Source organism: Protopterus annectens, chromosome 16.part0 (genome assembly GCF_019279795.1).
Source record: "Protopterus annectens isolate FY-2018-M chromosome 16.part0, PAN1.0, whole genome shotgun sequence".
NCBI classification, from domain to species: domain Eukaryota; kingdom Metazoa; phylum Chordata; order Ceratodontiformes; family Protopteridae; genus Protopterus; species Protopterus annectens.
In genome coordinates, this window is record NC_056750.1 from 397268101 (window position 1) to 397280239 (window position 12139).

General features: G+C 38.9%; 1 protein-coding gene across 3 annotated transcripts in view; it reads right to left on the minus strand.

The window, feature by feature from the left end:
- ADGRD2 (adhesion G protein-coupled receptor D2) overlaps positions 1-12139 on the minus strand; it is a 1709855-nt gene that overhangs the window by 1090539 nt on the left and 607177 nt on the right. For all 3 annotated transcript variants that reach the window (XM_044058541.1, XM_044058538.1, XM_044058539.1), the window contains exon 14: positions 1859-1985. In XM_044058541.1, coding sequence (XP_043914476.1) covers positions 1859-1985 — 127 coding nt within the window. The remainder of the gene's footprint in view (positions 1-1858; positions 1986-12139) is intronic.

Genomic DNA, 12139 nt, shown 5'->3' on the forward strand with positions numbered 1-12139 from the left:
AGAAATAGATCAAAGATACAATGTACTGCTGGCATAAGAAAGATGTTTTCCAAAAAAAAAATAAATATTTTTAGTTTCAGGGCTATTCTAAAAAAGTGTATCTAGAAGGGTACCTAGAGGGTGTTGTCAATATAAATATTAATTGTTTAGTCTGGGGATCTACTAAATAATGGTATGATCAAGTCTTATTAAGCTGCTAAACAGATTAAGATAGTCTAGTCTATGGCCATGATTTGACTTCTGACATACTTAAATCAGATCTAGACAAAATCAGAGCAATTGTGAATAGGCAAATACCCCAGGAAAGTTAGACCAGTATTCATGGTCATTTGCGCAAATGTGACAGGCGCATAGCAAAGGCAAGATTCATAGAGGACATTTATGCTATTGAGAAATACCTTAAGTATAATGAGATGCAAATAAGAAAAATTTGTAAATCAGTATATGTTGATGGGACATTCTTGTGATTCATAGTCCAATATCCATGTGGTATGCAGAACTGTTGTTGAAAGCAATAGTTTGCCTTTGATATCTGAGTTGTAATCCATGAACTTGTCCCCAGCCGCCCCTTCAGTACATTGTCCAGGTATGCAGAAGTACTTCCCTGACACAAAATGAATTATCTCCCCCATCAACCCCTTCAGTAGTTTGTCTAAGTATACACAAGCACTAAAATGATACAAAAATAAATTTGTTTGCCCAGCGATCACTTCTGCAGTCTGACCATGTGTGCACAAGGACTTCATTGACTTCAAAACTAAATATTTCCCTTAGAGATCATTTCAGTAGTTTGACCAAGTATGTACAAGCACCAAAGTGAAGCATTTCCCCCCAGCAATCCCTTCAATAGTTTAAGAAAGTATACACAAGCACCAAAATGAAACATTTTCTCCACTGACCCTTCAGTAGTTTGTCCAAGTATGCACAAATACCAAAATGAAACATTTTCCCATGCAGTCCCTTAAGGAGTCTGCCCATGTATGCACAAACATTTTGCTGACACCAAATGAAACATTTCCCCCAACATCCCTTTCAGTAGTTTGTCCACGTATGCATAAGCACTTTACTGACTCCAAATGAAAGGTGTCCCCAATAACCCCTTCAGTAGTCTGGCCATGTATGCACAAGCATGTCCCTGACATCAAATTAAACATTTTCACCAACAACCCCTTCAGCAACTCATGCATATATCCACAAGTAGTAAAATACAATTTTTTAAGTAAAGTCAATAATTGTACCTCCTTTTAAAATTTATGGCAATAAATATTCCTATTTTCCTTACCCTCAAAACTCAATATTCTCATATTAAATTGATGCTTATTGATGTAATTTCAGGGACATTTATACATTTAGTATGCAAATGTGTTGATTTTAGATTCATCTCTATAAATCCTTCTAATATGCAAATATGTAATGCCTTTTATCTGCATATTAACGGTCTTCCTATCACTTATGCCTTAAGCATATTATGTTTTTGCAATAGGGAGGAGTGTTTATAAAAGGTCTCTGCATTCTTGTCATCATCCTGAAATATCATCATTTGCCTAATGAAATAATGCTGCTCTTCATGGATTACCACTACAAAAATGTGAAGCCCCTGACTATGAATACCAGCCTTAATCTGTTATGTGACTCATTGGTAGTATCAGCATCTGTCTGTAATCTAGGAGGCAACTGCAGCACCTAATCAACAGCACTTTCCAAATGCAGATTAGTGACCTAGAGGCCCTTGTGTTTTAAGCTGTGGCTTCCTGAGCTATTCTTTCTTGTCTGTAGTATAATCTTCTACCATAATACAGCTAATGTAATCAACTGTAAATGCATGGAAAATGTCTTTTAAAGCAACCTATTTACGTACCTGTATTTCATAAACTTGTAACAACAGTGCAAAGTTGGTTGTATGGTTACAAAAACATGAAGTTGCTACAGGATTTGAAGAAATGGCAGAACATCCTTCACTAGACCAACTGCCTCCCATTTCTGGTCTACAAAAGAAGAAAACATTAAAAGAAAATGACATTCCATATAGTATATTTAATTAATGAATTACGTAATGTTTTAGTTAGTACTATTTATTTCTTCTGTCATATAGAAAATTACTCCTTGCCAAGAACATTATTTCAAAGGCTCCACAAAAAAGGCATAAAATACAACACAGCTGAGCTTGCAAAGCAACTCAAAACATTCAAGCAGAAAATAAGCAGTGCAAATACCCAAGTCAGTCACTAACCTACATGCAGAGACTGCATGCAGTCAGTCTCTAACCTACATGTAGAGACTGCATGCAGTCAGTCTCTAACCTACATGTAGAGACTGCATGCAGTCAGTCTCTAACCCACATGTAGAGACTGCATGCAGTCAGTCTCTAACCTACATGTAGAGACTGCATGCAGTCAGTCTCTAACCTACATGTAGAGACTGCATGCAGTCAGTCTCTAACCTACATGTAGAGACTGCATGCTTTAAAATTGTACTGTAAATACAACTGCAAAAATGGCTGGAAGCTGGCACTTTTTCATTTCAGAAATGTAACATCACTTTGTTCCCGAGTTTTCATAACTGTGTATATTCAAGACATATTGCAATCTAGAGATGGGAAAGCCTTAATAATTAAGTGATTCATTTATAAGTAATTAATGCTATCGCATCAGATTATTCCAAAAGTTATGCTGTACCTACAGTCTGACAAAGTAATGACACTTGCCTGAAATAGAGCAGTGTAATGTTTAAGTCACATGCTCAGAGTTACACTTCCGATAACTTGAGAGTATGGGAATAAAACCCAGGACTAGAGGATACAGTTAATAGCCTTGATCCTCTGCCTGAAATAGAGCAGTGTAATGTTTAAGTCACATGCTCAGAGTTACACTTCCGATAACTTGAGAGTAAGGGAATAAAACCCAGGACTAGAGGATACAGTTCATAGCCTTGATCCTCTGCCTGAAATAGAGCAGTGTAATGTTTAAGTGACATGCTCAGAGTTACACTTCCGATAACTTGAGAGTAAGGGAATAAAACCCAGGACTAGAGGATACAGTTCATAGCCTTGATCCGCTGCACTAAACTGCCAGACTATGAGGAGGATGATGAAACAAGTACATTACACTGAAAAGTCATACAAATGAACGAGTTTAAAAGAGATTAAAATAGTTTATGTCTACATGAATACAGGTTAGAAGGTCAATGCTATCACACCAATGATGTACATTTCAACAGTTAATCATAGACTGTGTCAGTGACAGTTGTACAGTGACCATCTGACAGTCCGTCCACTCAGAATGAAAAAATAGAATAAAGCACTGAAAAAATTTAACAGGTATTTCTTTATTTAACATTTGTTTACTGGGAATGTCTGACTGGGACAGAGCCCATTTTCAGCGGATGCCTGGGAAGAAACACTCCAGATGCATATCTTTGGAATGTGGGAGGAAAGTGGAACACACAGAGGAAACCCATGCAAACACAGGGAGGACATGAAGACTCGGCACAGAAGGCACCCCAGCCAAGAATCAAACCAGAGGACCTCTTGCTGTGAGGTGACAATGCTTACCCCTACATTACTGCATCACCCAAATGCTGGTATTGGAAAGAGAGAGACACTTGTTCTGTTAATATGCAGTGATGACCACATTGGCACTTAAGTGGCACACTTTAGTTTGATTTTCAGAGGGGGGGGGTTGTCATTTTATTAAGAAGCAGAGTTAGCCAGCTGTGACTGAGACTTAAGCTCTCCACAGACTTGCTGACATCTACATGAAAGAATTCCCATAAAGATATGATAATCTGGGTGAGAAATTTGTTTTTGCATGTTGCACGACTCAGAGCTTCTCTGGTGGGCAGTATGCAAATGAATAAACTTTCAACTAGATATTTTGATATAGGTAAGTACTACTGAAATGGACAGCTGTACTATGTGTGGGCAGTTAGTCTAATACCATTAATATAAATAAGAAGGCATGTCTTGATAGCTTAAACCTGAAACCAAAGTCAAGGACATTTTCTTTTTCGCTAATATGACCAGTACATTTTGCTTCTATGTCACCACAAAAAGTAAAAAACTGTGAACCACCACAGTTCCAGTAGGAGAAAAATGTTTCCCGTCCACTGTGGGCATTAACATGTGTGCACAAAAGAGTGCTAGTTTTAACGTCAGCTGTGCAACATAAGAAAGGAAATGGACATCATATAAACAGGTATTATTGCAGTATTTTAATACATTCCCTGCTGCTCTTTTTACACACACACACACACACCCCCCCCATTTAGGTATCACAGAAGATTAATATATTTGTTTTACATAACTCAGTCTAGTAAACATGTTTTCTGTTAAACTTGTTTGTTCATTATATATCACTGATTTTGTTTGTCTTTCTTATATGCAACATCAGAGGGTCAAATATTGCTTTCTGGAGTCATTGTAAAGTTCTGTATCTTGTTATCCTACTGTCATAAAGTGCAATGAAAATCGCATAACTCCATTCAGAAAAACATGTTTTCCATCCTGTGTGTATTAGAATGCATTGTACAAAGCTGTGTTACTTTCATTGTCTAACATACAAACAAAATTAAGGTACAACTTTGTAACAGTATGGTACCTTAAACATAATGTCGATATGGTATTTTACTAATCCCCATTGGGCATCACAGAACACCAGTCACCACCACAAAATAGCACTATACAGCTTTGCCATTACAGAGGGTACTACATGCATTTCCTATACTTCCCTGGGCTTGACAGTACAGCTTTCCGTTAACATGCTAACATATAACACATGAACACAGTAAGGTAATCATATTCCTGTAATATGTTGTTACTATAATAGTAGAGAGTTTTGCTAGAACAGTAACAATACACAGTAACATCAGAGGCTTATGATGGGGTGTTTTGTTATGTGTGTTCATGGCATAGATGTCAAGAAATTCTCTCTCGAAGTAGATCTCTTGGCATCCACATCTTGAAAACATATAAAAAGTGAATTATGATTGGACAGGCCCAACCATAACTGTTTGTAGTGTGTTCACCCTTACTTATGTACTACAATAGTTAGAGAAAACATGTGTAGGATCATTAAGCTTATTAAAGTTTTGGAAGAAGTAATGCACTTAATATTGCCACACACATAGCAACTACCAGAGAAAAGTGACAGAAAGCACAAAGAAATAAAAAAACTGTTAAACACTTCAACGTATAAAGATGTCTTAAAAACATGTTAAATACTTCAGATGAGTGAATTAAAATTTGAACCAGTTTTTAAAACCATGTTTATACTTCATGACAGTCTGCTGTGGTGGCTGCTGATAATGCTCTAGCATGAGACAAGAGCTTAACAGTGGGTAATCACTTCTCAAATGCATTTTTGTGTTGACTTGCATACTGCATAAGTGCAACGCACTGCTTAATGCAGTAGGGAGGTGCTTAGTAGTAAGCAAACAGACCAACACTTTTAAAGATACATTCCAGTAGAGTCATGCACAAGTGACAGTGTCATTGTGCAATGCAGTTGACAAAACTGAAGCAGTATATGTACCATTCTAATAGGGTTATAGGTGCAATGTGGTGGAAATGAACAATAGCATGAAACATTCTGTTTTACATGGTAAGGATGTTAGCAATGTGCAACTAATGAAATTATTTTACTGATTTTCTGACAGAGATAAATGAAATTTGACAGTGTCATTTGATAATGAAGTGAAAGCAAATGTTTTTCTACCAAGCTAACAAGTGTTTGATTAAGTGCAACACATTGCTTTATGTGGTGAAGTTGTAATGAACAGTAAGCAAATACGCCAAGACATCTAATACATCTTTTGACAGAGAGACGCAAAATTAATAGTGGTATTGTACAAAGTAATGGAACCTAGTCAACAAATGTCAAATAAATAAATCCATATGGTAGTTGCACTGGGCTAATTAGCTTGGTGGAGCTAAACTGTCACTATGCAACAAACTACTTTAAGTCATGCAGCTGCTCTAATTAAGAGCTTTTACAGATTTTCCTACAGACTTAATCTCAGTTTCACAGAGTTGTTGCAGAAAGTAGTGGATGGTAGTGATGCAGGACTTTTACAACAATGCAAGTCTGATTGACTGAAGTACCCAGCAGAGGAAGGCTAATGCCATTACCCAGCAGAGGAAGGCTAATGCCATTACCCCTGCAGCTGTGAGTAAGTGATGTGCATGAGAATAGTGCAGTGCTACAAAGACTAATTAAAATGATCAACATGTGAAGGAAATAGTGCTGCAATGATGTAGTTGGTGTGTGCGGTTAGGGGTATTATCTCTGTGGTAATGCCTGTACACACATGTCATTTTTGTAAAATTATAATGGACTGTTTTAGAAAGGAGTAGAATGCTAGCACTGCATCATATTGCTCCAAAACATTAACTATCCAGTTTATAACCAAGGCATTTATTCATCTATTTATTCACTGAATAGTTCAAAAACAAACATGTCTAAACAAATATAAAAACAGTCTTTTTACTGTTTAACTGTTTTCCACCTAAAAAATCTTTATATTGTTATAAATAGTGTGCCTAATTTAATTGACTCACACTTCTCATACACATATTCTTCACAAATGACTTTTATTGGGCCCCACAGACCTTTCCCTGCAGTTGCAAGGTAATTCTATCAATGCTGTGCAAGTTAATATTCATATTAATATGCATTAGTAAATGTTTGTCTTATTTCTCCCTCACAGTCTCACCTTGACATATATAAAATTTCAGTCAATGTAACATTAAAGTTAGTTTTTCTTAAACATGAATCTCCCTCACTTTTTATTGACTTGTTTTAAATAATTTGTAGATCTAGTCTTATAAAAAAATCAGCCTGAATCTGTGGTAGGGAATGATAAAGTTCGACTTCATGAATATCTTACTGAGTCACTTCTCAGTGAATCTTAGTTGGATGAGACCAGTTACCCAGATACCAAGAAAAGTGTTTCAAAATCATCTGATAAATTTTGTCATGTCAGAGTTAGTTATACTAAGTAAGGGTGCAGGGGGACATAGATATGTAAGGCTGAGCCCTCCAAAAGTCCTCTGCCAAGAGCCAGAAATGTTGAAAGGAGGATGATTGAGTGCTTCTGGTTAAGGTAAACATGGGACTGCAGTTTTAATGCCGAAACCTTTGGATATACTGAAAGTTTTAACATTGGGGTGAGAATTTGTGTGAGAACATTTGCGGGTTAGGGTTAAGAATAAGGGCTATGGAAGAGGATACATTTAAAATTGTGTACATGACTATGTGTGTGCTGGTGTTCATAATGTCCATCTGATTGTCTTGTCTAGTGGTAGTGTCATAAATGGAATTTTTCAAGAGGTAAGATGTAGGTTTAGGGTTAGTAAACATTAATAGGAGTGCTCTGGAAACATTTCTTCTGAAGTTCTCTATAATAAAGTGGAAAAATATATTAAAGTATTTACTGGTGTCTGAGTGTGTATTACTTTTTAGTATACATGGATATCTCTAAAGTTGCCTTAGCATTTGCCTTATCAGATGAGATGGAAAATCGACTACCATAAAGTCTAAAGATTATGCAATTGATATTTTAATCTCATCACCAATGAACCTGCCAAAAAATTTAAAAAGGAGAAACAGCACTATCATAATTTTTTATTTTATATTATAGGTTCATAGGTTCATAGGTTCATACTAGGCTATCTGCCCGAGGGCATTTATAAGCCTAGCCCATAGTTTTGTGGCTTACGTCACCCCTTTAGTTTGGAGAAACTATGCCCATTATTTTGCTGTGCCTCTGTCGAGCAGTGACACTGAGGTAACCCCTGGGGTGTATCTGCGATCTCCCATCCATTGGTCAAGATTCCTCTTGAACAAGGCCAGCGAGGTGCTCTGCCTCACATAAACCGGGATTTTGTTCCACAGCATAGGGAGTCTTTGGGTGATGAATCTATCCCTCCAGCACGTCCTATTAATAACCGTGTTGAGGTTTAAGTCTCCCGCCCGTGTGGCTCTGAGGGATCTAGATTTTTTGAGATGAAGCATGTTCATCAAATCTGGGTTTGACATGGCCTTGTATGTCAGGCATAGGTCACCTCTGAGCAAGCGGTAAGCAACTGAATATAACTGGAGTTCTTTCAGTCGGGCAGCATAAGACAGATTTTGAGACCCTTTATCCTTTTGGTGAGGAACTTTTGTGGCCTCTCCAGCTGCTGCAAGTGTCGGGTCAGATACATTCCGAATGGGGCATTGTACTCGATCATTGGTCTGATGAGTGATGAGTATATGGAGACTATGACTTCCCTTGATCTAGATGTGAATCCCTTCATGATAAGGTGGGCAATGTAGAAGGTCTTCCTAACTACTTTAGCAATATGAGTGTCGAATGAAAGGCTACTGTCAACCTGGGTTCCCAGGTCCCTAATAACTTCTTCTGTGTTCAGGGATTGCCACCTATATGGTAGCTAGGGGTAACCTTATTTTTCCCGAAGGGTATGACTATGCATTTCTTGGCATTTAACTTTAGGCCATGGCTCTGGCACCAGTTATCCGTTTCTGTGAGACCCTTCTGAAGGATATCTGTGTCGGATGTGTTTTCCACTCACGGCCCAGTTTGCAGTCATCTGCAAACTTTGTCAGCCATAACCCTCCTGTGTTTGCTTGTACTTCAGAAAAGTAGATGCCAAACAAGAGTGGGCCCAGGACTGAGCCCTGTGGGACACCACTTGTGACAGGCTTTGAGTCTGACATGGCGCCAGCAACTCTGACCCTGTGGGTTCTGTCACTCAGCCAGTTTGCAACCCATCTTGTAATGTATGGGTTTACATTTAAGTTGATGAGTTTTTCAATGATACCCGAGTGAGGTATTGTATCAAAAGCCTTCGCCAGGTCTAGGTAGGCTGTATGGACTGCCTTTCCTCGTCAATGGCCTTGGTGACTGTTTCAAAAAGTCAACCAAGTTTAGAAGGCATGATCTGCCTTTGACAAAGCCAAACTGGGTTGGATCCAAAGTCTGCAAGTTCCCTATGTCTTTATTTATGAGATCCATTATGATCCTCTCCATGGCTTTGCAGATAAGGCTTGTCAAGCTAATGGGACGGTAATTTCCAGGGTCGGTGGAGGCACCGCCTTTGTGGAGTGGGACCACAGTCGCTGCGCCACTCCTGGGTAATGATCCGGAGGTGAGACTAAGATTAAACAGCTGTCCTAACTGTGGGTTTAATTCCTCGTTGAGTTCATGGAGCACACAGCCGGGGACACCATCAGGTCCCATGGATGCTGTATTCTTTGCCTTGGAGAGAGCAGTTCTCACCTGGGCATTAGAGATGTTTGGGGGGCTACAATCATTTGGTGTAGATATCTCTCCTTTAGGGGAGAAGTTTGCACTGAACCTTTCAGCCAGTATGTTGGCAATGTCTGTAGGATCAGTAATCTTCACATCATTTTGAACTAATTCTGAGCATATCTGGGAGTTTCCTCCTAGGTTTCTGACATAGCTAAAGAATGCCTTATGGTTGTCTTTAGAGTCCTTAGCTATTTTTTCTCAAAATTAGCTTTGGATGATTTTATGAGAGCTCTTAGCTTTTTACTTATAGTGATCAGCGGTGTCTTACCTTTTAAGGATTTTGCTCTATCTTGTAGTAGCTTTCTCCTTTTGTTGTAGAGTTTGTTTATGGCTGGGGTCCACCAGACTGGACGCTTGCCTTTGGCACAAAGAGTCTTTGTTTTGCTTGGGATTGCCTGATCCATGCAGCCCTGCAGGTGCTGGTAGAAGGCATTTGTAAGTGATTCAGCGGTTTGAGTAATGTTAACCGCTGGCTCAGGGGCCTCAAAGGAGACCACACTAGTCTTTAGAAGTGTGAAGTCGGCTTTCGAGAAGTTCTTTACTGTGGTCTTTTTCATTTCGGTGGGGCGGGATGAGGACCTCCAGCGAGATTAGTTTGTGATCAGATCTCACCAGTGAGGGGTATACTTCCGGCGTTGAACATTGTGCTCCCATGTTCGTGATGATGAGATCAAGTATGTTTTCTCCTCTTGTGGGGATGGTGACTAGTTGTTCCATGGCATTTGAGTTTATGAATTCCAGGAACTTTTGGGCTAGAGTGTTTGGGCTTGAGTAGTGTTCCCAGTCTATATTAGGGTAGTTGAAGTCACCTAGTATGATGGTGTTCGGAGATACATTTATCCCCTCCAGTGTTTTCAGGAAGGCCATATGAGGTTCCTGAGTTTGCGAGGGTGGCCTGTAACATGCTACAAATTGCAGAGCAGTCTTGCCTATGGTTAATTGCACCTGGATGGTTTCCGATGCATCGTGCGATGCCACCAATCTTGAGGTGTGGGTGTCCTTGATGAATATGGATACCCCTCCTCCTTTCTTGGTATTGTCCGAGTTTTGGGGCCGGAATGCATGATATGAGGTAAAACCTGATAGTGCTGGGGTGCTCTCAGGAGCCTTGAACCAGGTTTCTGTCACAGCACAGACATCGATGTTCTCCATACTGAGAAGGGCCTCGAGTGCGTGCATCATGAGGTTGAGACTTCTGGCATTGAGCAGCATTACCCTAAGTTTTTTTTCTTTGTTTTGTTCTAGGGTGGTAGGTTTAGAATTTGAGCCTTGCCTAAAAAAGGCACTATGGGGTTTTGTCAAGTCAAAGGATCCCTGTCAGGAGTTCATCAGCTCTAGATTACCTACTTACCTACTCATAACTGATAGTGGTAGGCAAAAAAACACAATTAGATATAAAGAAAATAACTTAAGGCATGCCTTTGTAAATATGTAATGCAATGTGATGATAGTCATGAGTTAAAGTTTTGTGCATTGCAAAAAAACTGATCACAGAAGCAGAGGAGGAGATATCGCTAATTTTACTGAGTGCATAGAGTATAAATGGACTGTTAAATGCAGCTAATGTGTCTGGTTTGAATTGGAATCAGTTTTAAACCTATATGGAAATTAAAATCACTAAAATGTTAACATTGCTTTAAATGGTTTATTCTGTCACATGACTGTACTTTTAAATGCTCTTAGGTTCATAGGTTCATAGGTTTATACTAGGCTATCTGCCCGAGGGCATTTACAAGCCTAGCCCATAGTTTTGTGGCTTACGCCACCCCTTTAGTTTGGAGAAACTATGCCCATTATTTTGCAGTGCCTCTGTTGAGCAGAGACACTGAGGTAATCCCTGGGGTATATCTGCGATCTCCCATCCATTGGTCAAGATTCCTCTTGAACAAAGCCAGCGAGGTGCTCTACCTCACATATACTGGGATTTTGTTCCACAGCATAGGGAGTCTTTGGGTGATGAATCTATCCCTCCAGCATCTATCCCTCTTCTATTACAGCAGGACTATTGAAATCACATGAAAAAATATACGATGCATGGAAGTGCCAGTGGTAATTAGGTTTGTTTAATACTGCTCCTTCTGAATGATAGCTGCTTCAATTTTACTTTATTTGGCGTTTATCCTGTTTATTGGAAACTACCTCTGGCTAGACTAGAAAACAAATTCAGACTACCATTCTGATGGATACATAAAATGATATGGATGGCTGTCAGGAAATGGGCTCCATGATTTCAATAAATTTGTCCATTTTTGTCAACTTAGTCAGGGTTCTTGGACCAGTTAATCATCTTGTGGGATATTTTGGCAGCTGTGTCTGGCAGTTGGCACACAGCACTAAAGCTATATACAGTTAAGAAGCTACTTCCTGTGGTACAGGGTTTGATTTTCTCACCCTTTATTTGCTGACTGTGTGACCTTGAGCAAGTCACTTAACCAAACAATGCTTTGTGTTGTGCTGTGCTGATCCTATTTATTCTGCTGTAGCCCATGTGTCTTTTAACACTTCCAGGATCCAGTAGCTGTCATTTCTGTTAAGCATCTTCAGAACAATAAGTATAACCTTGAAACTCAATCAAGCAGATTTGGGAACTCACCAGTGAAATAATAATAATAATAATAATAATAATAATAATAATAATAATAATAATATTAACAACAGCAGCTAATTGTTAATCAGTATAGTAGACTGATACACATGGTCCATTTTAACCACAGCCATGCCTGATTAAATCACTTGATCAGAGTCACACAGTAAAGAAACAGAAGTAGATGGTATCGAACCTCACCGTACTGGAAGACAAAATATATGACAGCAGTATAGAGTTTTAAAC